General features: G+C 50.7%; 2 protein-coding genes across 22 annotated transcripts in view; one reads left to right on the plus strand and one right to left on the minus strand.

The window, feature by feature from the left end:
• Positions 1-25,356, minus strand: part of LOC110259509 (uncharacterized) — a 51,278-nt gene that overhangs the window by 13,973 nt on the left and 11,949 nt on the right. Inside the window, exons 2-5 of one of the 8 annotated variants that reach the window (XR_014838905.1) lie at positions 17,310-17,345; positions 8,223-8,351; positions 4,911-6,120; positions 556-754 (exon numbers count right to left, since the gene is read on the minus strand). The gene's annotated coding sequence lies outside the window, so the exon portion shown is untranslated. Of the gene's footprint in view, positions 1-555; positions 755-4,910; positions 6,121-8,222; positions 8,352-17,309; positions 17,346-19,270; positions 19,440-25,356 lie in introns of those variants that run through there. The other 7 variants (XR_014838904.1, XM_085014823.1, XR_002341944.2 and 4 more) reach the window with 7 other exon arrangements.
• SLC4A9 (solute carrier family 4 member 9) lies at positions 510-23,872 on the plus strand. 14 transcript variants are annotated; one of them, XR_014838898.1, is made up of 25 exons: positions 510-777; positions 1,107-1,267; positions 1,549-1,662; positions 2,076-2,131; positions 2,279-2,436; positions 2,682-2,769; positions 3,078-3,171; positions 3,633-3,749; positions 3,910-4,084; positions 4,241-4,374; positions 4,542-4,804; positions 5,629-5,687; positions 5,878-6,066; positions 6,194-6,307; positions 7,920-8,081; positions 8,232-8,410; positions 9,230-9,302; positions 10,721-10,789; positions 11,047-11,220; positions 11,826-11,981; positions 12,344-12,446; positions 13,446-13,541; positions 22,021-22,158; positions 22,983-23,026; positions 23,161-23,652. XR_014838898.1 is itself a non-coding variant. In XM_021084880.2 (22 exons), exons 1-21 carry the CDS (start codon positions 560-562, stop codon positions 12,395-12,397), a joined length of 2,868 nt encoding a protein of 955 aa, XP_020940539.2. In that variant the 5' UTR covers positions 510-559; the 3' UTR covers positions 12,398-12,446; positions 13,446-14,174. The 14 variants fall into 14 exon arrangements, 4 of the variants coding, with proteins under 4 accessions (XP_020940539.2, XP_084870920.1, XP_084870921.1 ...); XR_014838897.1 differs by having other exon boundaries at positions 1,554-1,662; positions 3,078-3,232; positions 3,992-4,084; positions 22,983-23,872; XR_014838890.1 differs by lacking the exons at positions 22,021-22,158; positions 22,983-23,026; positions 23,161-23,652 and adding exons at positions 19,639-19,700; positions 20,841-21,359 and having other exon boundaries at positions 3,078-3,232.

The raw sequence follows: 25,356 nt of genomic DNA on the forward strand, positions 1-25,356 counted from the left end.
GCCTCCACTTTCCATTGTAAGTCCATTAAGCGGGCAGGGTGTCTGCCTGCTGTCTCCCTTAAGCTGCCTGACATCCATGGATAGACCCAGTTATTTATTGGGTCTCTGTTTATGCCAGTGGGTGCCCTCTGGGTGTGTTAGTGACACCCGAAACAGTCCACAGCATTCGGTGTTTGTATTTGACACAGAGTAGAGGGTAGTATGATCTGGGGGCCAGACCTCAGCTCAAGCCAGCGAGGGACTCCTGTTCATTTACACAAAACACAGTAGGGTCAGACGTGATCCCACAGGAAACGTGCACATTGCTTTGCCCCAGGTCAGGCATTTCTTGAAGAGCCTGGAAAGCTGAGATTAGCCTCACACACTCAGGCCAGCAGGGAATGGGGAAAACAAGCAGGGGACGAGGTGACCTGTTGGCTCCGGAGTCAGCAGGCCTCGCTCTGTCTGTGTCGTGCTGCATGGGGGGGAGGGTGCCTTATAAATACAGCCAGCCAGAGGGCCCTGGCCCCAGAACCGAGGACAACAGCAGCCCCTGAGCATCTGTGCAAGTCTCACCGAGATGAAGCTGTCAGGCCAGGAAGAGTTTGAAGTCTCCAGAGCTTGTGAAAATGTGCCCACAGGAGAGCTGGACAATGACTCTGGCTCTGGGCCCAGACCTGATGATCCCTTAGACGCGGCCAGCGGGAAACTGGGGGATCCCAAGGACCTCCTGCTCTTCATTCAGCTCAACGAGCTGCTGGGCTGGCCCCAGGCGCTGGAATGGAGAGAGACGGGCAGGTGAGTGGGACCAGGGCGGTTTTGGGGGGGTCTTTCCCCTGCCCCCAATGGGGCCTCCTCCATGACCGCCAGCTCTTCCTGTGTGTGTGTGTGGGGGGGGTAGTCTCACTCCCAGTCAGTTCCTTTCTGTGTTTTGAGTTCCCCGAGATGCAAGATGAGGGGTGACTACTGCCCAGGAAGGAGCATGCTCTTGTACCGCTGGGCCCAGGATCCCCTCCCCGACTGCCTCACCTTCCCTGGCTCGCCTGCATCCCCACTCCTAGCCTGTGTCCCCACTCCTAGACTTGGACAGATGCCTGCAATAACATGGTGTACCCTCTTCACCACAGGTGGGTGCTGTTTGAAGAGAAGTTCGAAGTGGGTGCAGGCCGGTGGAGTGCCCCCCATGTGCCCGCCGTGGCGCTGTCCAGCCTCCAGAAGCTCCGCAGTCTGCTGGCCAAGGGACTTGTCCTGCTGGACTGTCCAGCTCAGAGCCTCCTGGAGCTTGTGGGTACGCTGGGTGCCTTTGCTGAGAGGGCCTGGGCAGCCATGTCGTTTCACCAAGATTTTCCTCCCCAAAGTCTTGGAACTTTCCAAAGCCCACCCCGCCCCGCCGCAGGGGATTCCATCCCTGTCACAGGGGAGAGATGCAAACGCAGAGCGGAAAGAGCAGGTTCACTGGCCCCTTCATTCCCTGAGACTCTCAGAAGGGAAAGGGACCTGGGCAGAGGGGAAGGGGAGCGGTTGGGGGCAGGGAGTTCTTGGGAAAAGGATGGGAGCCTCTTTCTCCAGAGCAGGTGACCAGAGTGGAGTCGCTGAGCCCAGAGCTGAGAGGGCAGCTGAAGGCCTTGCTGCTGCAGAGACCCCAGCACCCCATCCAGACCACAGGCACCAGCCCCTGCCGGGGTGAGACGTCCCACCCTGAGCCCAGGACCAGAACTCTGGGGTGGGAGGGCCCCAGATCTCCCCTGTACTTCCCGGACCAAGGGTGGCCTGGCCTCTACTCAGACCTCAACCCAGGGGTGAGAAGCGGGCGTAGTAGGGAGGGCAGAAGAATGGAGGAGCCAGAATCCCAACAGCCAGAGCTCTGCGAAGGGAGGTTCTTGGTAGATGCTGGGGAGACTACACAGTGGTTTAATCTTCACAGCCATGGTGGGAGGCAACACCCACATTATCCCCATTCTAGCGCTGAGAAAACTGAGGAGCAGAGGGAGAAGGTGGGCTCCAGTTTTCACAACTTGGCAAAGCTGGGCAGGGAGCCCTGGGGGGTCTCGCCCCAGAGTCTGTGCTCTTAATCACCGCAGAATCCTGCTTTGTAGGATCGGCCCAACCAAGAGAGGCTTCGCGGGATGAGGAAGCGCCCCTGAAGGAGCAGGTGTGTGGCCCTTCCTTGGGCAGGGCTGGGAGAGGAGCCAGGGGTTCACAGAGACCCACCCTCCGCCAGCCTCCTCCTCAGTCCAGATCCTGCCGACAACCTCTTCCCCGAAAAACCTCTCCTCCTCCGGGTCTCTTTAACCCCCAGCGACAGAACCCTCTGAGACAGAAGCTCCCCCCGGGGACTGAGGCGGGGGCTGTGCTGGCCGGAGAGCTGGGCTTCCTGGCGCACCCCCTGGGGGTCTTTGTGCGACTGCGGGATCCAGTGGTGCTGGGGCCCCTCACTGAGGTGCCTCTCCCCAGCAGGTGAGGCTGCCGAGTGGGGCTCAGGGATCCTGGAGCCCCGAGGAGGCCCTTACTGGGGAGGGTATTAGGGGGTCTTTGGGCCCCGCTCCCTTGGGCTGGGGGGCTCAGGGAGGGGCAGCGGTCAGGACTGTGAGGAAGGCACCCGCGCGAGTGTGTGCGTGGGGCTGGTAGGGAGTCAGAGCCCAGCGCTGCCCTACGAGAGGGAGCAGCCGCCGACGCTCCCTGGAACCTGGTTCCTTCCTCAGGTTTTTCTGCCTCCTTGTCGGTCCCCCGACCCTGGGAAGGAGCTATCACGAGATGGGCCGGGCGGTGGCTGTCCTCCTCAGCGACCCGGTGAGCTGGGCAGGTGTCGGCGTGCACGCGTGCGCACCCAGGCTTGTGGCAGTGAGTGCGTGCGCGGACTCGATACGTGTGACCGAGTGCGGCAACGAGGCCGAGATCACCGGCCCTTGGCTAGCGCCGCACCCCCTCCGCCAGCGCAGCGCCGGGGCGCAGTAGGCACCCACGCTGCTCGATGCCCGCGTGCGACACGAATGCTTGAGGGACCCGCCTGCCTGTGTGACGTGTGTCTCGTTTTGAAACTGCAAGTGCCTGTAAGGGTGAAGCTTCGTATTTAGCGCCCCTCTGCGCCCTGTCCCCAGCAATTCCAGGGGTCAGCTCGTCGGGCCAGCAACCTTCAAGACCTCCTGGCAGCCCTGGATGCCTTCCTAGAGGAGGTGACAGTGCTCCCTCCAGGTCGGTGGGATCCAACAGTTCGGATTCCCCCGCCTAAATGTCTGCCCTCTCAGCACAAAAGGTATCTGGGGGTCATGGTCCCATAGAGACCCTTCCGCACTGGCCTTGGGTCCACTGTTGGGGGCGTTGAGGCGGGGAGGGGAGGCGGTTGCCAGGAAAGGGACAGGAGCCTGTGCTCTGATTGGGGTCAGGCCGACCCAACTGGGCTCACAGTCGCTGTGAGACCTTGCGCGAGGGCCTTCCCTTGCTGGAGCCTGGCTCGCACGTCTGCTAGACGGTCACACACACCATGCCCTGGTCCTTGTTGAGGTGGGGCCCCGGGCTCCGCGCGCGGGGCCGCGTCCCGCCAGCAGAGACACGGGCCGCCGCCAGGGGGCAGCGCGCCCCCAGCTCCCGCGCCCAGTCGCCGCGTCGCCGGCTGCTCGGAGATGCTCCGCCGACTTGGCTTCCCCTGTGCTCAGGCTCCCCGCGCAACTGCAGGAGGCCACGCGCCCCTCTGCCCGGCGAAGGGCCCCGGCCGAAGACCCGCACGGCTGCGGGCCGCACGCGCCCGGCCCTGAGTTGCGGCGGACGGGCAGGTGAGGCGAGCTGGGGTGCGAACCAGGGGCCGGTCGAGGCGCCGGGAGGAGGCGGAGGTGTGCGCTCAGCGTGCGGGGCGGGAGGCTCCCCCGGCCGCAGGGAAAGGGAGAGGGGAGTGGGCTGCGGGAACCCGGATCGCTGATGACCCCCGGGCGGGAGGCTGTTTGGGGGCCTTGTCCAGGACGTGCGCCGGAAGGCCTCGTGGTACCCCAGCGACTTCTCGGACGCCCTGCACCCCCAGTGCCTCTCGGCCGTGCTCTACATTTACCTGGCCACCGTCACGAACGCCATCACTTTCGGGGGACTGCTGGGAGAAGCCACCGACGGTGCTCAGGTCGGCGGGGCGGGGGGAGCGGGCAGAGCTTTGGTTCTCCACGAGCCAGGCCCTCTGCCCTTCTCGGGGACGATGGGTGGGCTGAGAAGGCTCCCCCCAAGCTTGGGGGGAGGACTCCAGGGTCCTGCGCTGACAGTGTCCTCTAACGGCTTCTAGGGGGTGCTGGAGAGCTTCCTGGGCACAGCAGTGGCTGGAGCTGCCTTCTGCCTGATGGCGGGCCAGCCCCTCACCATCCTCAGCAGCACTGGGCCAGTGCTGGTCTTTGAACGCCTGCTCTTCTCCTTCAGCAGGTGGGAGGACTCACCCACCTCCCCTCGCCCTCACCACTCACCCTCGGCCTGGTCCTGGCGGCCTCAATAGGGGAGGATGGGAACCGCCTGGCTCCAGGGGCAGCTGACCCAGATTAGGCTGGGAGCAGAAGGGCCCTGCCCAGCCCTGCCTGTCTCTCGACCCCTAGAGATCACGGCCTGGACTACCTGCCCTTCCGCCTGTGGGTGGGCCTCTGGGTGGCCACCTTTTGCCTGGTGCTGGTGGCCATGGAGGCCAGCGTGCTGGTGCGCTACTTCACCCGCTTCACCGAGGAAGGCTTCTGTGCCCTCATCAGCCTCATCTTCATCTACGATGCCGTGGGCAAAATGCTGACCTTGACCCAGGCCTATCCCATCCAGAGACCTGGCTCTCTTGCCTATGGCTGCCTCTGCCAGTACCCAGAACCAGGAGGTGGGTGAGGAAAGTAGGGAGCTGGAGGAAAATGAGGGCGGAGGCAGAAGGGGTTGTCCCCTTGCTGTCCCGCTTAGTTCAGTTCAGCCAAGTGCTGAGTACTCACCTAGTAACCAGCAGTGCTCTAGTTCTGAGTCAGGTGAAAATAAGTCTACAGAGCAGGCCCAATATCATCTTTACTTCTGACAAGGCTGAGAGAAGAACACCGTTACAGCTATGAGCGAGCGGGCTTCCGAATGAGGAAACCAGACTTAGATGGACGGACTCACCCAGGCGGTCATGGCTGCAAAGACAGGGACTGTCTCGCCCCAGAGGAGCTGAGCTAAATGCACACACGGTGCCTGCAGCCTACTCCGCGGAGGGGCGTGGCCAGGCAAGCCCAGTGTCTTCTCCCCAATTCACCAATCAAATAAATTGCCACGCTTGCCCTTGGCCGAGTGACTGGGTGGCAAGAAGCTTGGAGTGTTACACTCGCCCAGATCCCTCCACAAGGTCAGAAACAGCAGGACCAGGGAAGAGGTGTCCGCTCGAGGGTGCCGCCCCGTACTAGACATGGACGGGACCCATTCTGGCCCGGATGGAAACACAGATTGGTGTGCTCATCCATTTGCTGGGGATCTGCTTTCGCCAGGCCTGTGCTGAGGAGCAGGGAGTCTGTTAGGCAGGGAATCTGAAGGGACCAGGGCGCGAGGCAATGTCCTGAGGACGGACTTGTAGTGATTGGAGGCAGCAGACAGGTGAATCAGAACCAAGAACCCTCTGGGCCTGTGAGATCAGGCTCCTGATTAGGGGAAGATACGCCTGAATTCTTCTCTGCTTCCCAGGAAACGAGTCTCAGTGGACAAGCACGAAGCCAAAAGTCGAAGATGACATCTTAAGCTTGGTGAGGGCCTGTTCCCCGGAGGGCGTGGAGAAGAGCGGGTGCAGGCCAAAGAAGCCAGTGGTTCCTGGCTCTTCCCACCCCCCACAGGCCACTGAGGCCCAGCCATTGGCGGTGGCTGGAGCTCTGCCTCGCGTCCTCGGGGCCTCAGTGGTCCGCTCCTACCGCCGTGTCTCACCACCTCTCTGCACAGGACCTAGGCCTGGTCAACGCATCCTTGCTGCCCCCACCTGAGTGTGCCCGGCGGGGAGGCCACCCTCGTGGCCCTGGCTGTCACACGGTCCCGGACGTCGCCGTCTTCTCCGTCCTCCTCTTCCTAACCTCCTTCTTCTTTGCCATGGCTCTCAAGCACCTCAAGACCAGCCGCTTCTTCCCCTCCGTGGTGAGTGTCACCTCTTTCTGGGGGAGAGAACGGGCTCTCGGCCTCGGGCCCTGTCTGCGAATGGGAAAGACCACGGAAGGAGGTGAGTGGTGGCCGGAACCTCGCTGAGTGTCCACTGGGTGGCCAGGTGCGGAAGATGCTAGGCGACTTCTCCTCCGTCCTGGCCATCCTGTTGGGCTGTGGCCTCGATGCCTTCCTGGACCTAGCCACGCCAAAGCTCCTGGTGCCCAGAGAGTTCAAGGTGAGAGCTGGAAGTGGAAGGCGGGGGCCCAGCAAACAGGGCCGTAGAGGAGGAGGTGTGACTAGACCCCCCCCCCACTTCTCCTCCAGTCTTCCCTCACTCCTAAAATAATATAATAATGGCCTCACAGATGTCGTGAGGACACATCATGTGCCAGGTACACAGTGAGCACAGAACACTAGGGAGCTATTATTACAGGTAAGGGGTTAAAAGGATGGGTTCCAGTCAGACCTCCCTGGGTCCACTCCATTTCTGCCACTTCTAGCCGTGTGTCTTAGGGGAGTTAACCTGCAGGCTGAGCCTCGATTTCTTCCTCTACAAGGTGGAAGTAATAAATAGCAAGAGTTCCTCCTTCATAGATTGTTTTGAGGTTCACGAAGTGCAGAATGCAAAGCACTGTCACACTGCTAGGACTGGCACACACCATACCGACCTCCGTAACTGTTAGCCATTGTTGTGGGTCCTCCCCACCTCTGGCGTGGCCCGACCCACGGCCCTGCTCCCCCCTCTTCTCTGCACCTCTGATCGCCTGCTCTGATCCAGTGAAGCCGGAGCTCTCTGTCTAGCACATGGCAGTGCACAGGACAAGGCTCAGCACTGACCTGGCACCTAAGCGTTGCCAGTGCATTTGGAGACCTCCCCTCCAGCTTCCCTCAGGGCAGGAAAGCAGGGGGGCGCCAACTGGGGCGGCCTCAGGGGCTCAGAATCCCAGCCGGCCGCTGGGGCCCCTCTCCCACACAGACGCTAGTAATCGGAGCAGACGCAGACACACCCAGCCCTGCCCCTGCCCCAGATCAAGGCAGGTCTGAGCCTGAGTTGCCCCACCCTGGATGGGGGTGTGGGGGCGCCTAGGGAAAGGGCTTTGCACATCAAGAAGGATGGGCAGCTGGGGGTTTGGGATGGAAATGCTCTATCATTGTACAACTATAAATTTAATAAATTCATTGAATAATATTTAAAAAGTCAAACAAAAAGTGAAAAAAAAAAAAAAAAGAAGAAGGATGGGCAGGCCTCATTCACCACCTCTTCCTTTTGCAGGGAGGGAGGGGGGGACCTTGAGAACCAAAGTCCAGAAGCCCTGGCTCCAGCCCACCCTCTAGGCTGGTCCCCCTCCTTCTGCCCTCTGTCATTCTTTTTTTTTTTTAAAGAATTTATTTATTTATTTATTTAATTTTTTTTTGGTCTTTTTGCTATTTCTTTGGGCTGCTCCCGGGGCATATGGAGGTTCCCAGGCTAGGGGTCGAATCGGAGCTGTAGCCACCGGCCTACGCCAGAGCCACAGCAACGTGGGATCCGAGCTGCATCTGCAACCTACAGCACAGCTCACGGCAACGCCGGATCGTTAACCCAATGAGCAAGGGCAGGGACCGAACCCGCAACCTCTTGGTTCCTAGTCGGATTCGTTAACCACTGCGCCACGACGGGAACTCCTGTCATTCTTGCCCTGGGGTGCTTTGAACCAGCTATGCCTACCCAGTCTGCTCCCACCTAGCATCCAGTGTCTCGGGACTGGGGGGCCGGGGGCGTTGGGAAGAATGCCAAGGCTGGAGTGTGCAGGGGAGGTGCTCTTGAGAGACCCTCTCCAACCTGCCCGTGGACTGCCCTCCCCCAGCCCACACTCCCTGGGCGTGGCTGGCTGGTGTCACCTTTTGGAGCCAACCCCTGGTGGCTGAGTGTGGCAGCTGCCCTGCCTGCCCTGCTGTTGTCTATCCTCATCTTCATGGACCAGCAGATCACAGGGGTCATCCTCAACCGCGCCGAGTATCGACTGCGGGTAAGGCCTGCTGGGGAAGACCCTAGGTCCCTAGACCGAGGGACAGAAGTTCCGGGGTGGGGGGGTCCAGGCTCCCCCTCTCCCGCCCCAGAGGACAGAGGGCCCAGGTCTGGACTAGCTGCATCCTCGTTGCCCCACCACTACCTGCAGAAGGGAGCTGGCTTCCACCTGGACCTCTTCTGTGTGGCTGCGCTCATGCTGCTCACGTCAGCGCTTGGGCTGCCCTGGTACGTCTCAGCCACTGTCATCTCCCTGGCCCACATGGACAGTCTGCAGAGAGAGAGCAGAGCTGGTGTCCCAGGGGAGCCTCCTAGCTTCCTCGGCATCAGGTGAGGCCATTCAGGAGGCAGGAATGAGAGGTGGGCAGCAAGGTGGGCTAGTGGGTACAGGGCAGGGTTATTTGGGCAGCTTAAAGTCTAAGCTGGTGAGTCCAGAGGGCTCAGCGCCCCACCAGCACTGCGGTGGGGTGAATGGATGCGTTCTGGGACCTTGGCTTCTCCTCCTCCAGCCAGAGGACTGGGCGGGGCCTTAAGAGGAGCATCGCGGTTGTAAGGGCAGAGGCAGCCAGAGCTGAGCAAGGATGAGGTGCCCCCTAATAATCCCCGCTCAGTGTGGAAGCACCTCACTTAATGTTACACCATAACCATCACAACACTGATTTTGCTGAAAACACAATCTTACTGTTGAAAGTATGTGAAATCAACTTTGCAAATTGGGAAGTAAAAGGTATTATGGTAGTGTAAAGATTGCTAAATTTCCATCAAAATAAACAATAGAGCAACTAGAAGCTTGAACTGATGAAGAGGCCAGGGTCCCTGAACTGAAGTGCCTTGTCCCTTCCTCTCTCTCTTTGGCCATACTTGTGGCATGTGGAAGTTCCTGGGCCAGGGAGAGAGCCTGCGCCACGGCAGTGACCTGAGCTGCCCCAGTGACAATGCCGGATCTTTCACTTGCTGAGCTACAAGACAATTCTTTGCTCTCCACCAAATTTTCACACCAGACTAAGGCCCCCTCCCTGGCAGGTTCCTACTGGGAGATCCCTCCACTTGCCCCCTGCCAGGGTGGGTTGTGGTGTCTGGCCAGCATCTCCGGCCTAAGCACTGCAGGGCCCCTCCCAGACCCTGGCTAAGCCCTCCCTGTCCCCACAGAGAGCAGAGGCTGACGGGCCTGGTGGTGTTCATTCTCACAGGACTCTCCATCTTCCTGGCACCGGTACTCAAGGTACCTTTGTTAGGCCAGCATGGGGGCAGGGCAGTAAGAATCACGACTGTAGCAAGAATGGTCACTGGCTGAGGGCTATTGCGTGCCAGGCACTGTGTTAGGTTTTCTCTGGACAGAGTCTCATTTAATCCTCACACTGCTCCTCAGAGGCAGAGGCCCTTTGCAAGAGCGGAAGCCAAAGCTCAAAGAGATGAAAGAGTTGACAGGAGAACACCAAGAGAGCTGGTTTCTCAGATCTAATCTGAGAACCCAAACTCTTACCCGGTGGGCTTTCTGCCCAGTGGAGCTGGGTGTAGTCGTGCCACCATCCTTGGGGGCCAAGTGCCACCCCTGCTCCAGCCTCTCGGTGAGCTTTAAACATCACACCCCAAATCTTTGAGGCAAATGCTTTTACCTCTCCCTCACCATATGCTTACAGAACACCTGCTGTGTGCAAGGCTCAGCTAGGGACCCAGGAGAAGGGAGGGGGGAGGGGAGGCATATCCAAAAAGAATACAGAACCAAGCCCCGGTCGGCCACACAGACACACGAATAACCACTTAATAACAAGTAACAGCAGAAAGGCTCAACAAGCCGAGACAGCACGGCAGTCAGGAAGGGTGTGGAGAATGGCACCCAAGAGTCACTGGCAGGACGACAAGAGGTTAGGGGAGGGAGAGGTCATGGAGGCTGGGTGAGAGTAAAGGCATGGAAAGAGCCAGATGGACCGGATCAACCGCTTCCTGACTAGGGGACTCTCATTGAACAGGTATTTACTGAGCATAAACCGCATGCCCAGCACTGCTCCAGGCAACTGGGAATATAGTGGTGATCAAAAGAGATCATCGCCTCCTGCAGTCTGGTGAGAGGAGGCAGACTAAAACGATTAAAACAATAAAATAGGATCATTTCAGGCAGTGAGGACTTCTAAGAAAACCGAGAGCAAGGTGACTAAGAGCGCCGGGGGTCTCCTTTAGAGCAGACGGTCAGGTCAGGGGAGGTTTGTCTGGGGTGCGATGAGCAGTGAGAAGGAAGGCGGGGAAGAGCATTTTAGGTGCAGGGCGTAGCAAAGCAAAGGCCTTGCAAGAGGCAGAAATAAACTTGGGCATAAGGAGGAAAGGAAGGGAGGCCAGGAGAGCAGGAGCGGGGCGGGCTGAGGGGAACGTGAGGGAGGAGTGCGGAGAGGTAACAGGCACGTTACTTAGTCCTCTGAAATCCAGTGTCTCCCTCTGTAAAATGGAGACGACCGTAACATTTACCCCATCTGACGGACGCCAAGTGTCAGCGAGATCAGGCATGCAAAGTGGGGAGGAAGGGAAAGATCTGGACGTGCTTAGATGCTGGAAGCGGGGCTTGGAGCCTCGGGGTGTGTGTGGGAGGGTGTCTGGGCAGCTGGCAGGGACCAGGAGTCTTGCCAGCGCTCCACTTCTCTCTCCCAGTTCATCCCGATGCCTGTGCTCTACGGCATCTTCCTGTCCATGGGGGTGGCCGCGATTAGCAGCATCCAGGTGAGTCTGTTAGAATCACCAAGTAACCCCCCTCTGATCCTTTGCTTTCCTGCTGGTACCTCCTGCCTTCACTTGCCAGTTCCCATCCCCTCCTCTTGGCCTGCCTCTCCTGGGCACAGGGACTCTGCTGCCATGTTCTGGATAGGGTGGGGACCCAGGAAGCCCTCTGACCAGCCCCTGCTGGGCTTGGAGAGCTCATAGGGACAGCCTCCAGCCGACCTGAGTACCATGCTTTCCTCCTTCTCTTGTTCCCCCAGTTCACAAAGAGGGTGCAGCTATTACTGATGCCAGCAAAGCACCAGCCAGACCTCCTGCTCTTGCGGCATGTGCCCCTGAGCAGGGTCCACCTCTTCACAGCCATCCAGCTTGCCTGCCTGGGTCTGCTCTGGATAATCAAGTCTACCCCTGCAGCCATCATCTTTCCCCTCATGGTGATTCCGGGCAGAGCTGGGTGGTATCCTGCCAGCTCCCAAGAGACTCTGAGACAGGGAGTGTGGCCAGGGCCTGCACAAGAGGAAGAACGTCCCCTCTGTCACCCGCCCTGGCTCTGGGAATCCTAGCACAAAGAAAGATGGCAAAGGGATCCCTGTGGGTGGGCTAGATCTAGGGTATTTGGTTCAACCCTTTCCCCAACCTCTCTGGGCTGATCAGCAACAGGTAGGGATAGAAAGCCCAGAAGAAAACTGAGGCCCTGGGAGAGGCAAGGCCGGCACCTCTGTTGCTCAGTGAGATGATAATGTAAGTGGATCCCGGCCTTGTTGTTGCTCACTGGGCAAGAGCTTTGGGTTTTGCACCGGCACCAGTCTGGTTACTACATCCCCGCTCTGTGACCTCAGAGAAGTTTAACTAAACTTTCAGAACATCCATTTCTCTCTGTACAATGGGATAATTATTCCCTCCACCTCATACGAATGTGTTGGCATTCCGTGAAACTACCCACAGTGCCTTACACACAGGAAGAGCTCAATGAATATTCCTGTTGTTAACGTTCCTGCTGCTGCTGCTGACGCTCTTGGCTTTGTGTCTCTCCCTACAGTTGCTGGGCCTGGTGGGGGTCCGAAAGGCACTGGAGTGGGTTTTCTCACCACAGGAACTCCTCTGGCTGGATGAGCCGATGCCAGAGAAGGAGAGAAGCATCCCTGAGACGGGGCTGGAGCCGGAGTACTCATTCAACAGAAGTGACAGTGAAGATGTGAGCTCCAGGAAGGGTCCTCTCAGGACAACAGAGCAGGGGTGGGGGAGAGAAGTCCTGCCCGGGAGTTGTCCCTAAAGTCTAGTGTCTGAAGTCTGAAGATCTGACCAACACAATCACTCCTCTTAGTTTCCTATTAACAAAGGCGCACTGAAGGAGCGAGGGAAATTTCTCTTCTCATGAGCCTGTGGGGGTGGAAAGGGCGGGGGACAAAGCTCTAAGTGTCCTTTTCAATCCTGATCTTTGTCTTCGTCTTAACGTGGGTTTAGATCCTTTCCCTTTCTGGGTCCCTTTCAATTGGCCGTCTCTCTTACTCTTCTGTCTTTCTGTCCCTAACTCATCTTGGGATCTTTGTTCCACAGTCTGAGCTGAGGTATCAGCCAAAGGCTCCAGAAATCAACATCTCTGTAAATTAACTGGAGTAGGAGGAGTATGGAGTGGAGGCTCCAAGAAACTGAGAATGAGGTGAGGGTGGGAGGGGAGTGCCCCGGGTGTCCAGGAGGGGAGGTGGGGGCCCAGACCTTGAAAACCTCCCCAGTGCTGATGAGCCCCGTTCTCTCTCCAGTCCCTTATCAGCCCCAGACCCCGGGAGTGGGTAGAAGCCTTTCTCCAGGGGAAAGGAAACTAGCAAGGGTACCTGCGCCCGGCTCCCTGCAGCACTAAAGCCTGGCCAGTAGAGGGAGCTCAAGCCCACACCAAATTGGAAGTGGGGGTGGGGAGTAGGGAAGGAAGGGGGTTGATGATAAAAGAGTGGGTGGGAGGAGGGGAGGATAAAGCCCCCACCCCCACCCTTTGCCTGGAGGCTCCTCCCATAGGCTGCCAAGGACCACTCTCCAGACAAGTGGAGGGATCCTTGTCACTTGCCCTCTGCCGTTCCTTCATTTTATTCATCCACTTATCAGAACATTTTCAGAGTCCTTTCAGATTATCTAGGTACTAGAGATACAGCAGTAACACCATTACGGTCCTTGACCTCAGGAAGTTAAAATTCCAGTGGGAAAGACAAACAGGCAGCTGTTGGAGTGGGAAGGGCTGGCCAAGGAAGAAGCTGTGGCACAGAGGACTGAGGTCCCTTCTCGGAGGGTGGTGAGGGCGCAGTGGTGGAGTCTGGCAGGGCTTCCAGGAGGAACTGGTCCACAATTTGCAATCTGAAGGATGAATAGAAGCTAGCCAGGAGAGGATGGAGGGAAAATGTTCGGGGCCAAGGGTGTTAATGTGCAAAAGCCTGGAATTTTCCCTTAATAAACCAAACCCTTTGGGCCCACAGAATGCCCTCCACTCCATGGCTCTCCAAGTCCAAGAGTCCACAAGTCCCCATCAATTGTAATGGAAACTTCTGGGGGCTAGAGGGAGACAGAGCGAATCCAGCTGGCCCAGAACAAGATCACCTAGCGCTCCGTGGCTCTGTTCTTTGCCTTACAGTGTCCCTGAGTCCTGACCCCATCATGTCTTCTCTCTTCACAGATATTCACTCGGGAAGTCAGGACATTGCTGGCCTTTGGCTTAAGTGCCAGATGCTTGGTTGGCTGGGAACCTGGAACACTGGGACAGGACTGGAAGGCAGGTGGCCAAAACCTCAGTCACCCCCATGAACGAAGGGTGGAGAGTAGCAGGGAACAGGCAGGTTTGCACTACGGTTAGGAAAGTCGAGTAAGTCAGAGGGACTGGCCAAGCCCCAGTCACACTCTACCCCAGTAAAGGAAGCTAATTCCAGAAGCCCTTCCCATTTTGAACTTTCTGTCCTCACAAATTCTCTTTTATAGAATCAGGGGGGTTGTCACATTTTGGTTTGCAAAAGGGAGAAAAAGCCCCTCTTTCTTATTATAATAAGTATTCTTCTATTTGAAACAGTTTCTTACACATAGAAAAATGTTTTGTTTTTTCATCGCAAAAGTAAATGAGATATAGCAAAATATTAGACCACTATAAAAATGTATAATTTTGAGGAGTTCCCGTCGTGGCTCAGTGGTTAACGAATCCGACTAGGAACCATGAAGTTGCGGGTTTGATCCCTGGCCTTGCTCAGTGGGTTAAGGATCCGGTGTTGCTGTGAACTGTGGTGTAGGCCCATGGCTACAGCTCTGATTAGACCCCTAGCCTGGGAACCTCCATATGCCGCAGGAAGCGGCCCGAGAAATGGCAAAAAGACAAATAAATAAATAAATAAATAAAAATGTATAATTTTGAAATGGAGACCAACCCAGAGATAACCAGTGTTCACATTTTAGTGTATATTGTGCATATTTGAGTTTAATAACATTTTTGACACTTAATATGCATTAGATATTTTCCCCATGTCTATACTACATACACATCCAATTTATCCATTTTGCATAGAATAACTTTACAAATTGAAAAAGATATTATATATACAGAAGAATATATAAAATGTCTTCTGCAAGTGCAAGAATTTCTCCAGAGTGCATACCTAGGAGTGGAATTAAAGAATAACAACAAAAGGAACATGTGTAATCCAACACTCAAGTTAAGAAATAGCATCTGGAGTTCCCGTCGTGGCTCAGTGGTTAATGAATCCGATTAGGAACCATGAGGTTGCAGTTCGATCCCTGGCCTTGCTCAGTGGGTTAAGGATCCAGTGTTGCCGTGAGCTGTGGTGTAGGTCGCAGACACGGCTTGAATCCCGCGTTGCTGTAGCTGTGGTGTAGGCCAGTGGCTACAGCTCCGATTAGACCCCTAGCCTCGGAACTTCCATATGCCAAGGGAGCGGCCCAAGAAATGGCAAAAAAGACAAAAAAAAAAAAAAAAAGAAAGAAATAGGATCCTCCTAGTACCTCAGAAGTCTCTTTGTATGTTCCTCCCATATCACACTCCCTTCCATGTAAACACTAAATTTTATGGTAGTTATTTCTCACTTCTCTTTATAGTTTTAACATGTATTTTTGTATCTTATGATTTATTATTTTGCTGATTTTTGAATGTTATATAAATGGAATCAGTGTCTGAATTCTGTAACTGCTTCTTTCACTCAGCAGTGTTCTGACACTCGATCATGTGTACGTATGCAACTGTAAATAGTTTATTCATTTTCATTGCTGTGGAGCACTTCATTGCATGACTCTACCACAATTCAATTATCTATTTTACTGGTGACTCAAATAATTCACTGCTGAAGCCATCTGGACCTGGTGCTTGCTTTGTGGAAAGTTAAATTGCTTTAAATTCTTTTTTTGGCCTCGCCCATGGCATGCAGAAATTCCTGGGCCAGGGATCTAACCCAAGCCACAGCTATAACCATAGCCACAGCAGTGACAACACCAGAGCCCCAACCCACTGAGCCGTGAGGAAACTCCTGATTCAAATTCTTTAATGGTTATAGAATTTTTTTTTTTTAATTAAAGAGGAGTTCCCATTATGGCTCAGCAGGTTAAGAACCAATGTAGTCTCTGTGAGGCTGCAGGTTCAATCCCTGGCCTCACTCGGTGGCTTAAGGATCCAGCATTACCGCAAGCTGCGGCATAGGTCATAGATGCAGCTCAGATCCAGTGTTGCCATGGCTGTGGTATAGGCCTGCATCTGCAGCTCCCATTTGACTCCTAGCCTGGGAAACTCCATGTGCCACAGGTGTGACCTGAAAAGAAAAAAATAAAAATTAGGAATTCCCCTGTGACTCAGCAGTAACTAACCTGACTAGTTAATCCATGAGGATGTGGATTTGATCCTTGGCCCTGCTCAGTGGGTTAAAGATCCAGCATTGCCACGAGTTGTGGTGTAGGCTGCAGACACAGCTTGGATCTGGCATTGCTGTGGCTGTGGGGCAGCTGGCATCTGTAGCTCCAATTCAACACCTAGTCTGGGAACATCCATATGCTGCAGGTGCAGCCCTAAAAAAATAAAATAAGATAAAAATTAAAGACTATATATTTTTAGCATAGTGTTAAGTTCACGTTATAGGATTTTCAGGTTATTTCTTCTTTAGCCAGTTTTGGTGGGTCATATTTTTCTAAAAATTTATTTATCTTTTTTCATATTTATTGGCATCAAGTTATTAAAACCTTCATTAAGCACATCTAGCTATAGTCCCTTATCACTTTTAATATTATTTGCATTCTCTTCTTTTGTTCTTGGTTACTCTTGTCAAAAGTTGGTTTATTAGCTTTTACAAATAGTTAACTTCTGGCATTGTTGATCTTCTCTAATTTTTTTTTTTTTTTTTTTTTAGGGCTGCACCTGCAGCATATGGATGTTCCCACGCTAGGGGTCTAATCAGAGCTGCAGCTGCCAGCCACAGTCACAGTCACAGCAACACCAGAGCTGAGCTGCATGTGTGACCTACATTGTAGCTTGCGGCAACATGAGATCCTTAACCTACTGAGTGAGGCCAGGGACTGAACCCACATCTTCATGGATACTAGTCAGGCTCTTAAGCTGCTGAGCCACAATGGGAACTCCAATATATTTTACTTCACTATTTTCTACTCTTTATATTATTTCCTTCCATTTTCTTTTGGTTTATTCTGTTAATTTTCTAACTTCTTAGCTCATTATTTTGAGCTTAGTTATTTCCTGATATAAGCACTACTGCTACAGATTTCCTTCAAGGTACCACTTTAGCTGCATCCCACAGTTTTGCTATAGTATTTTCACAGCAATGTATTTCTAAGTATTTCCCAGTTTCTAGAATGATTTCCTCTTTGATCCACAAGTTGTTGAAAAGTACATTTAAAAAGTTTCTAAATATATGTTTTTTTCCCCCCTTTTGGTAACTGATTTCTAACTTAACTGCACTCAGACATTTGTGAGGCTAACTTTATGGGCTGGCATGTGGTCAATTTTTGTAAATATTCCATGCATGCTTGAAAAGAATATTTACTCTCCAATTTAGGGAAGCAATTTTATATCTATTTCTATTAGGACAGACTACTAATTATCCATTCGAAATGTTCTCTATATTTCATAACTTCTTTTTGGGTCTGCTTAAACCATCGAACACTAGAGGAGGAGTTCCTGCTGTGGCACAGTGGGTTAAGGATGCAGTGCTGTCTCTGCAATGGCTTGGGTCACTACAGGGGTGCAGGTTCTATCCTTGGCCCAGTGCAGTGGGTTAAGGATCCCCTGTTGCTAGTTTCACTCCCCGGCTGGGAATGTCCACATGCCACAGGTATGGCAAAACAAAACAAAACACAACAACCACAAAAATACCCTGTTGCTGACTGATCAAAAAGTTTGGACCTTAAAATAATACTTGATCCTGTTGACTATCTTTGGTTAAGGCCACTCTCTCTAGCTTTCCAATGACAAGTACAAAAACCACTTTGCATTAAGACCAATTAATATTCTAAGATTCTTAGAAACGGACAAACTACTTACTACTTATTTTGGTTGTTCCTGAAGAGATGTTCTTGCCTATGGGGAAAAATACAAGGTGCTAAATAACAGTATCACTTTATGGTCTGCTATGACATTGGACCATGTCACCTGTTCCCAAAGGAGGATGGCTTCTCCCAAGAGAGAGCTTAAAGCCACACATACTGTGACTCCAGTGTTTTTGGCATAAGTAACAGCAAGAATGGAATTGCCATTGACTGAGTCCATATTTGGTCATTTTAAATATGGTGCCTTTTAGATAATAAGGTAGAGATGTCAAATAGGACATGCAGATCTGAAGTTCAGGGGTAAGTCTGAGTCAGAGATGAAAATTTGTAAGTTTATTATCTTAACATTGTATCTAAAAACTAGGAGGAGTTCCCATCATGGTGCAGTGGAAACGAATCCAACTAGGAGCCATCAAGTTGTAGGTTTGATCCCTGGCCTCACTCAGCGGGTTAAGGATCCGGCATTGCTGTGAGCTGTGGTGTAGGTAGCAGACATGGCTCGGATCTGGCGTTGCTGTGGCTCTGGCGTAGGCCAGAAGCTGTAGCTCTGATTGGACTCCTAGCCTGGGAGCCTCCATATGCCACAGGTGCAGCCCTAAAAAGCAAAATAAAATAAAATAAAATAAAATAAATAGACTAGGTAGGAAGTTCCCTGGTGGCCTAGCAATTAAGGATCTAGCCCTGTCACTGTTGTGGCTCGGGTCACTGTGGTGTGGGTTTGATCCCTGGCCCAGGAAATTATGCATGCTAAGGGGTGCATCCCTTAAATCAATAAACAAATAAAATAGACTAGGAAAGATCATCAAGAGAGTAGACACAGTTAGAGAACAGATAGATCTAAGGATCAAATCTTGGAATACTCCAGTGTTAAGATGTAGGAGACTGGGGAGCAACCAGGAAAGAATACTGAGTGGTTTGTGACATGGAAGCACAACCAGAACATGGTGTCATTCTTTCTTTTTTTTTTCTTTTTAGGGCCGCACCTGCAGCACATGGAGATTCCCATGGCTAGTGGTCGAATGGGAGCTACAGCTGCCAGCCTACGCCGCAGCTATAGCAACATAGGATCTGAGCTGCGTCTGCGACCTACACCACAGCTCACGGCAACACTGGATCCTTAACCTACTGAGCAAGGCCAGGGATCAAACCTGCAACCTCACGGTTCCTAGTTGGATTTGTTTCCGCTGTGCTATAAGGAGAACTCCCATGGTGTATTCTTGAGGTCATGGAGAAGTATTTCTGGTTACAATTTGTTTGGGGATCATTCTAACTCATTACTTTTGTGACAATTCATCTATGAATTTTAAAGTTAAAGAGATGCAAACCATTGCCTTTGGAATGCATAAGCAATGAGATCCTGCTGTGTAGCACTGGGAACTATGTCTAGTCACTTATGATGGACCATGATAATGTGAGAAAAAAGAATGTATACATGTATGTGTGACTGGGTCACCTTGCTGCACAGTAGAAAATTGACAGAACACTGTAAACCAGCTATAGTGAAAAAAATAAAAATTATTATTAAAAAAAACCCTGGAGTTCCCGTCATGGTGCAGTGGAGGTTCCCAGGATAGGGGTCCAATTGGAGCTGTAGCCAACAGCCTACGCCAGAGCCACAACAACGCGGGATCCAAGCCGCATCTGCGACCTACACCACAGGTCACGGCAACACTGGATCCTTAACCCACTGAGCAAGGCCAGGGATCGAACACGCAACCTCATGGTTCCTAGTCGGATTTGTTAGCCACTGCGCCATGACGGGAACTTCTCTTTAAGATCTTTAGATGAAAGACCTAGGGCTGTTTAGAGGGTTATTAGAGCCCCCAAGCCCCAAGGAAAATCCATATCAGTAACCTAGGTTCCTTTCTTTCCCGTCTGTGGCTGTGGGACAATGGTGCTCAATTTGTGGGCACTGGAATCAAAGGTAGTTACAATGTGAATTCCTGGGTTTTCTACCTGAGGTTCTGATTCTTCCTAAGTTTCTAGCGTCTCATCTTCTAGTTCTGGGTTCTTCTGTCTTCTTGTCCAGAGCCTCATGCTTCCCAACACTCTAGATTTTTGTCTTTGCAAATGGATTTGAGTGTGCACTTGTTCTCTTGATCCGAGACATATTTGATCCTTTTCCCTGAGAGTAATCCAGAACAGAGACTGGATAAGGCAGTATCTACTTCTCAAACGCAGATATAAGTTAGAAGGAGGATTTGGGGAAAACTTTGAGTAAAAGGAGGGAAGAACTGCTGACTGCTACAAAATGGGAGAAGACAAATACAAGAAAAGCAATTAATCCTGGTCTGAAGACTACTGCTTCCTTCTTCTCTTCCTAGTGCTGAATCCCAGTAGAAGCTATCCAGGGCTTGACTGATCAATTTATTCATTCAACAACTGTGTATGTATTAAATATCTATCATATGTAAATCAAAGCCTTGATGAGATTCCATTCATGCCCACTGGATGGCTATAAATACCAACTATTGGTGGATGTGGAGAAACCGGAACTCTAATACACTGCTTATGGGAATGTAAAATGGCACAGCAACCCTGGAAAACAGTTTGTGTTCCACAAAAAGTTCTACAAAAAGTTAAATAAAAAATTAACATACTGGAGTTCCCATCATGGTGCAGTAGAAATGAATCCGACTAGGAACTAGGTTGTGGGTTCAATCCCTGGCCTTGCTCAGTGGGTTAAGGATCGGGTGTTGGTGTGAGCTGTGGTGTAGGTCACAGATGAGGCTCGGATCTGATGTTGCTGTGGCTGTGGCGAACGCCGGCAGCTATAGCTCTGATTGGACCCTAGCCTGGGAACTTCCATGTGCCATGAGTGCGGCCCCAAAAAGCAAGCAAAAAAAAAAAAAAATTAACATATGATCCAATAATTCCACTCCTAGATATATATACCCCCAAAAATTAAAACCAAAGGCTCAATGTTCATAGTAGTGTTAGTCACAATAGACAAAAGGTGGAAGTTCCTGTCATGGCTTAGCAGAAGTGAATCGGACTAGCATCCATGAGGACACAGGTTTGATCCCTGGCCTGGCTCAGTGGGTTATGGATCTGGCACTGCTGTGAGTTGTGGTGTAGGTTGTAGACGCAGCCTGGTGGTGTGCACCATCGGCTACAGCTCCGATTCGATCCCTAGCCTGGGAGCCTCCATGACCTGTGGGTGCAGCCCTGAAAATGAAAAAAAAAAAAAAAAAAAAAAAAGGTGGAAACAACCAAATGACCCCACAGCCCAAACTGATAAATAAAATGTGTTGTATCCATACAATGGAATATCATTCTGAAACAAAATAGCATGAAGCCCTGATATATGATACAACATTCATAAACCTCAAAACATCATTCTAAGTGAAAGAAGCTAGCCACAAAGGACCACATGTTGCATGATTCCATTCATATGAACTATCCAGAAAAGGCAATCCTGAAAGGCAGACGGTAGACAAGCGGTTGCCTAGGGGACTGGGGTGTTGAGACATAACAGCTCATGGTTTTTTAATTAATTAATTTATTTATTTATTTTGCTTTTTAGGGCTACTCACGTGGCCTACACCACAGTTCAGGCAATGCTGGATCCCCGACCCATTAAGTCAAGCCAGGACTGAACCCGCATCCTTATGGATACTTCCACTGCACCACAACAGGACCTTCCTAAAAAAAATTATTATGGTTGATTTACAATGTTCTGTCAATTTCTGCTGTACAGCAAAGCGACCCAGTTATACCTATATAAACATTCTTTTTGTCACATTATCCTCCATCGTGTTCCTTCACAAGTGACTGGATATAGTTCCCTGTGCTATACAGCAGGATCTCATAGCTTATCCACTTTAAATGCCACAGTTTACATCTCCTAACCACTAACTCCCAGTCCATTCCACGCCCTCCCTCTCCCCAGTGGCAACCACAAGCCTGTTATCCATGTCCAAGAGTTTGTTTCTTTTCTGTGCTAATGGGTTTAAGGATTTCTTTTTAGGGGTGATGAAAATGTTCTAAAATAGCTAAGATGGTTGTGTAACTCTGTGAATATAATAAAAGTCACTGAATCGTACACTTGGGAAGAATCGCGTGGTATGTGAATTAGATTTCAATAAAGCTGTTAAAAAATAAAAAAGAAATGGTAGGGGCCAGAGCCTGGTATCTAATTAGCAGACTCACAACAGGGAGGCGAAAACCTCTAGAGCCTCCAAGACCAAAGGAATTACCACTGCTGGGCAAGACCTGGGGAATTCTCCAATACCAACTCTAGGAACATACTAGCTAAGTGAACCCCAGGGAAGAACCATGGCCTTGAGAGGCTTCTCCAGGTTGTTTTCAGAGACCTCTGTTTGTTCATTTACCTTGAGTATATCCATGTCCAAAGGGGATAACGTGTAGTGATGCAAACTAGAGCTATGTGCCCTCTCTAGATCCTCTGCTTTTTTTTTTTTTTTCTTTCTTTTTAGGGCTGCACCTGAGGCATATGGAAGTTCCCAGGCTAGGGGGTCAAACTGGAGCTACATCTGCAGGCCTACACCACAGCCACCGCTATGCCAGATCCAAGCCGCATCTGTGGCCTATACCGAAGCTCGAGGCAACACCTGATCCTTAACCCATTGAGCAAGGCCAGTGATTGAACCTGTAGCCTCACGGATACTAGTGGGATTCTTAACACGCTGAGCCACAACAGGAACTCCCCTCTGCTTTTTTCAATGACAATATGTTTATTCCAGAGTCCTTAGTTTCCAGTCTGGACATATATCCTGTTCATTAATAACTAAAGGATGACAGAGCTGGAAGATCATCTCATCTGAAAGATGCAGAAACTGAGAGTCCAGAGAAGGAGCATGACCTGCTGGATCACACAGCTGGTAAATGGCACAGAGGAGACTCAAATTATGATGAAAGGCCTTACCCCTAAAATCCCTATCCTAGTGACTATATCCCTAATGCTTCTGTAATAGCCTAAGGAAGGAAGGGCTCAGGCCGGGAAGGGATGGATGGCAGGAGGGAGAGGGAGAAGTTCAGGGGACTGTGGAAGTGGAAGGGGAGGTATGGGCGAAGGAGCAGTTATTACTATGTTGGTTTACATTTTACTCTCTTTTTCTTTTTTTCCTTTTTTTTTTTTAGGGCCATACCTGTGGCACATGGAGGTATGTGGGTCTAATCAGAGATGTAGCTACTGGCCTACAGCACAGCCACAGCAATGCCAAATCCGAGCCATGTCTGCGACCTACACCATAGCTCACACGGCAACGCTGGATCCTTACTTAACCTACTGAGTGAGGCCAGGGATCGTGGTTCCTAGTCGGATTCGTTTCTGCTCTGCCACAATGGGAACTCCATACATCATTTTTTTTTTCTCTTTAAGCCTGGTTTCTTTTCATGTTGACCTATTCTAATCAACCATGTGGGACTGTGGCCTAGAAGAACTGTTGGTTCTTAAAGGCCACTGAAGGGTTTAGGTCACTTTTAAGAAATGGGCCACAGCAGGAGGAAGGGAATTCGAGTTTTGCTGCTTTAGAGAATATCCCTGGCTCCTCCCTCGCCATGCTCTTGAGCCCAAGTGGACCAGCTGTGGCCCTGGCAGCTTGACTTTACCAACCAGCTTTGGTGTTTCTAAATACCTTCCTTCATGGCTGTGAAGGTGCCTTACTCTCATTTGATGCCCTTTCCTGGTCTTCTCTTTACGCAGTGCAACACCCAAGTCTCATCTGGAGACAAGACAGGAAGAAGGAGGTAAAGAAGTGCCCTTCCCTTTCATAGACTCACACCAGCAATACTTGGAACACAGTTTATTTATTTTTAAATTTTTAAAATTAAAAAAATTTTTGTCTTTTGTCCTTTTACGGCTGCACCCGTGGCATATGGAGGTTCCCAGGCTAGGGATCTAATCAGAGCTGTAGCCGCCGGCCTATGCCAGAGCCACAGCAATGCCAGATCCGAGCCACGTCTGCAACCTACACCACAGCTCACGGCAACACTGGATCCTTAACCAACTGAGCAAGACCAGGGATCAAACCTGCAACCTTATGGTTCCTCGTTGGATTCGTTTCCACTGTGCCATGATGGGAACGCCTGGAATATAGTTTATAGCTCTTGTTCCCAAGCCTTGATTGCTGGGCTAAAGATGTGCGGTGGCTGAGTGGGGAGACTGAAAATCCAGCAGTCTCCGTAGGTCCTCTCCTCCCTTCCTCTGCCGCCACTGGAACTGCTATCCTATACTATTGCATCAGTGCTGAAGCTTTTTGGTCTCAGAACCCCTTTACACTCTGAAAAATTATTACGGACCCAAAGAGCTCTTGTTTAAATGTGTGGACTTTGTCTACTGACATTGTGTCTATCGATATTTACTGTATCAGAAATGAAAACTGAGGAATTTTTTTCCTACTGTATAGCACAAGGAACTATATCCAATTCCTTGTGATAGAACATGATGGAAGATAATATGAGATGAGAAAAAGAAAAAAATATATATGTATGACTGGGTCACTTTGCTATACAGCAGAAATTGACATAACATTGTACATCAACTGTAATTTTAAAAACTAAAAATAAATAAATAAAACTCAAGAATTTAAAAAATCTCTAAGTTCATTTCATAAATATGATCATGAGCCACATATTTTATGAAAAATATGTCTTTCAAAAAAAGAAAGATTAATTTTTTTTTTTTTGTCTTTTTCTAGGGCCACACCTGAGGCATATGGAGGTTCCCAGGCTAGGGGTCTAATCAGAGCTGTTGCCCATGCCACAGGCGCAGCAATGCCAGATCCCAACCAAATCTGCCAACTACACCACAGCTCACAGCAACGCCGGATTCTTAACCAACTGAGCAAGGCCAGGGATCGAACCTGCAACTTCATGGTTCCTAGTCGGATTTGTTAACCACTGCGCCACAATGGGAACTCCAGAAGAGTGGAATTTTTAATGTCTGGCTTAATATAAGACAGATGGATTGTCTTATCTGCTTCCACATTCAGTCAATTGCAATACAGTGCATTGGCTGAATAATATGAAGCAATTGTGGATTCATACATATATATACATATATATACGTATATATATGTATATATACGTATATATAGTTGGAAAAGAGAGAAAAATTAAATTTTTTTTTTCTTTTTTGGCCACCTCACATCATACGGAGTTTTTGGGCCAAGGATCAAATCCGAGCTGCAGTTGTGACCTATGCTATAGCTGTGGCAATGCTGGATCCTTAACCTACTGTGCCGAGCTGGGAATTGAACCTGTGTCCCACTGCTCCAGAGATGCCATGATCCCACTGAGCCACAGTGGGAACTCAAGAGAAAGAAATATTTTAATAGCTTTTCCAGATAAATGTGGTTATTCCCTTTAATATCACACCAAAATTCAATGGCTGTTAGTTTTGTAAAAGTTGAAACCATAACTATAGACTTTATACTCTGTTACTCGAAAAGATACATTAACTCCAATGTTCACTGCAGCACTATATACAACAGCCAAGACATGGAAACAACCTAAATGTCCATCCACAGAGGAGTAGATAAAGAAGATGTGGTACATATACACAATGGAATATTACTCAGCCATTAAAAGGAAAGAAATAACGGCATCTGCAGCAACATGGATGGACCTAGAAATTATCATTCTAAGTGAAGTTAGATAGACAGTGAGACACCAACATCATATGCTATCACTTACATGTGGAATCTAAAAAAAGGACACAGTGACCTTCTTTGCAGAATAGATACGGACTCACAGGCTTTGAAAAACTTATGGTTTCCAAAGGAGACAAGTTGGGGGGTAGGGGAATGGGCTGGGGGTTTGGGATGGAAATGCTCTAAAACTGGGTTGTGATGATCATTGTATAACTATAAAGGTAATAAAATTCATTGAGTAATTTTTAAAAATTATATTTTAAATTGAGATGAGGGGATCTCCCCTTAAAGGTTTTGTTTCCATTCTTACATTAAAACAAACAAACAAACAAACACCTGAACCTTAAAAAAAACCAAACTTCACACTAAAATCCACTGGTCTATCTCTGGATGGTTCTTCTCCTCATGTTATTGGTTTTTAACATC

The sequence above is a fragment of the Sus scrofa genome, chromosome 2, assembly GCF_054392235.1.
Source record: "Sus scrofa isolate SSC_HxYL_T2T_F1_AM1 chromosome 2, Sscrofa_HxYL_maternal_Yorkshire_Landrace_v2.0, whole genome shotgun sequence".
Lineage (NCBI taxonomy): Eukaryota > Metazoa > Chordata > Mammalia > Artiodactyla > Suidae > Sus > Sus scrofa.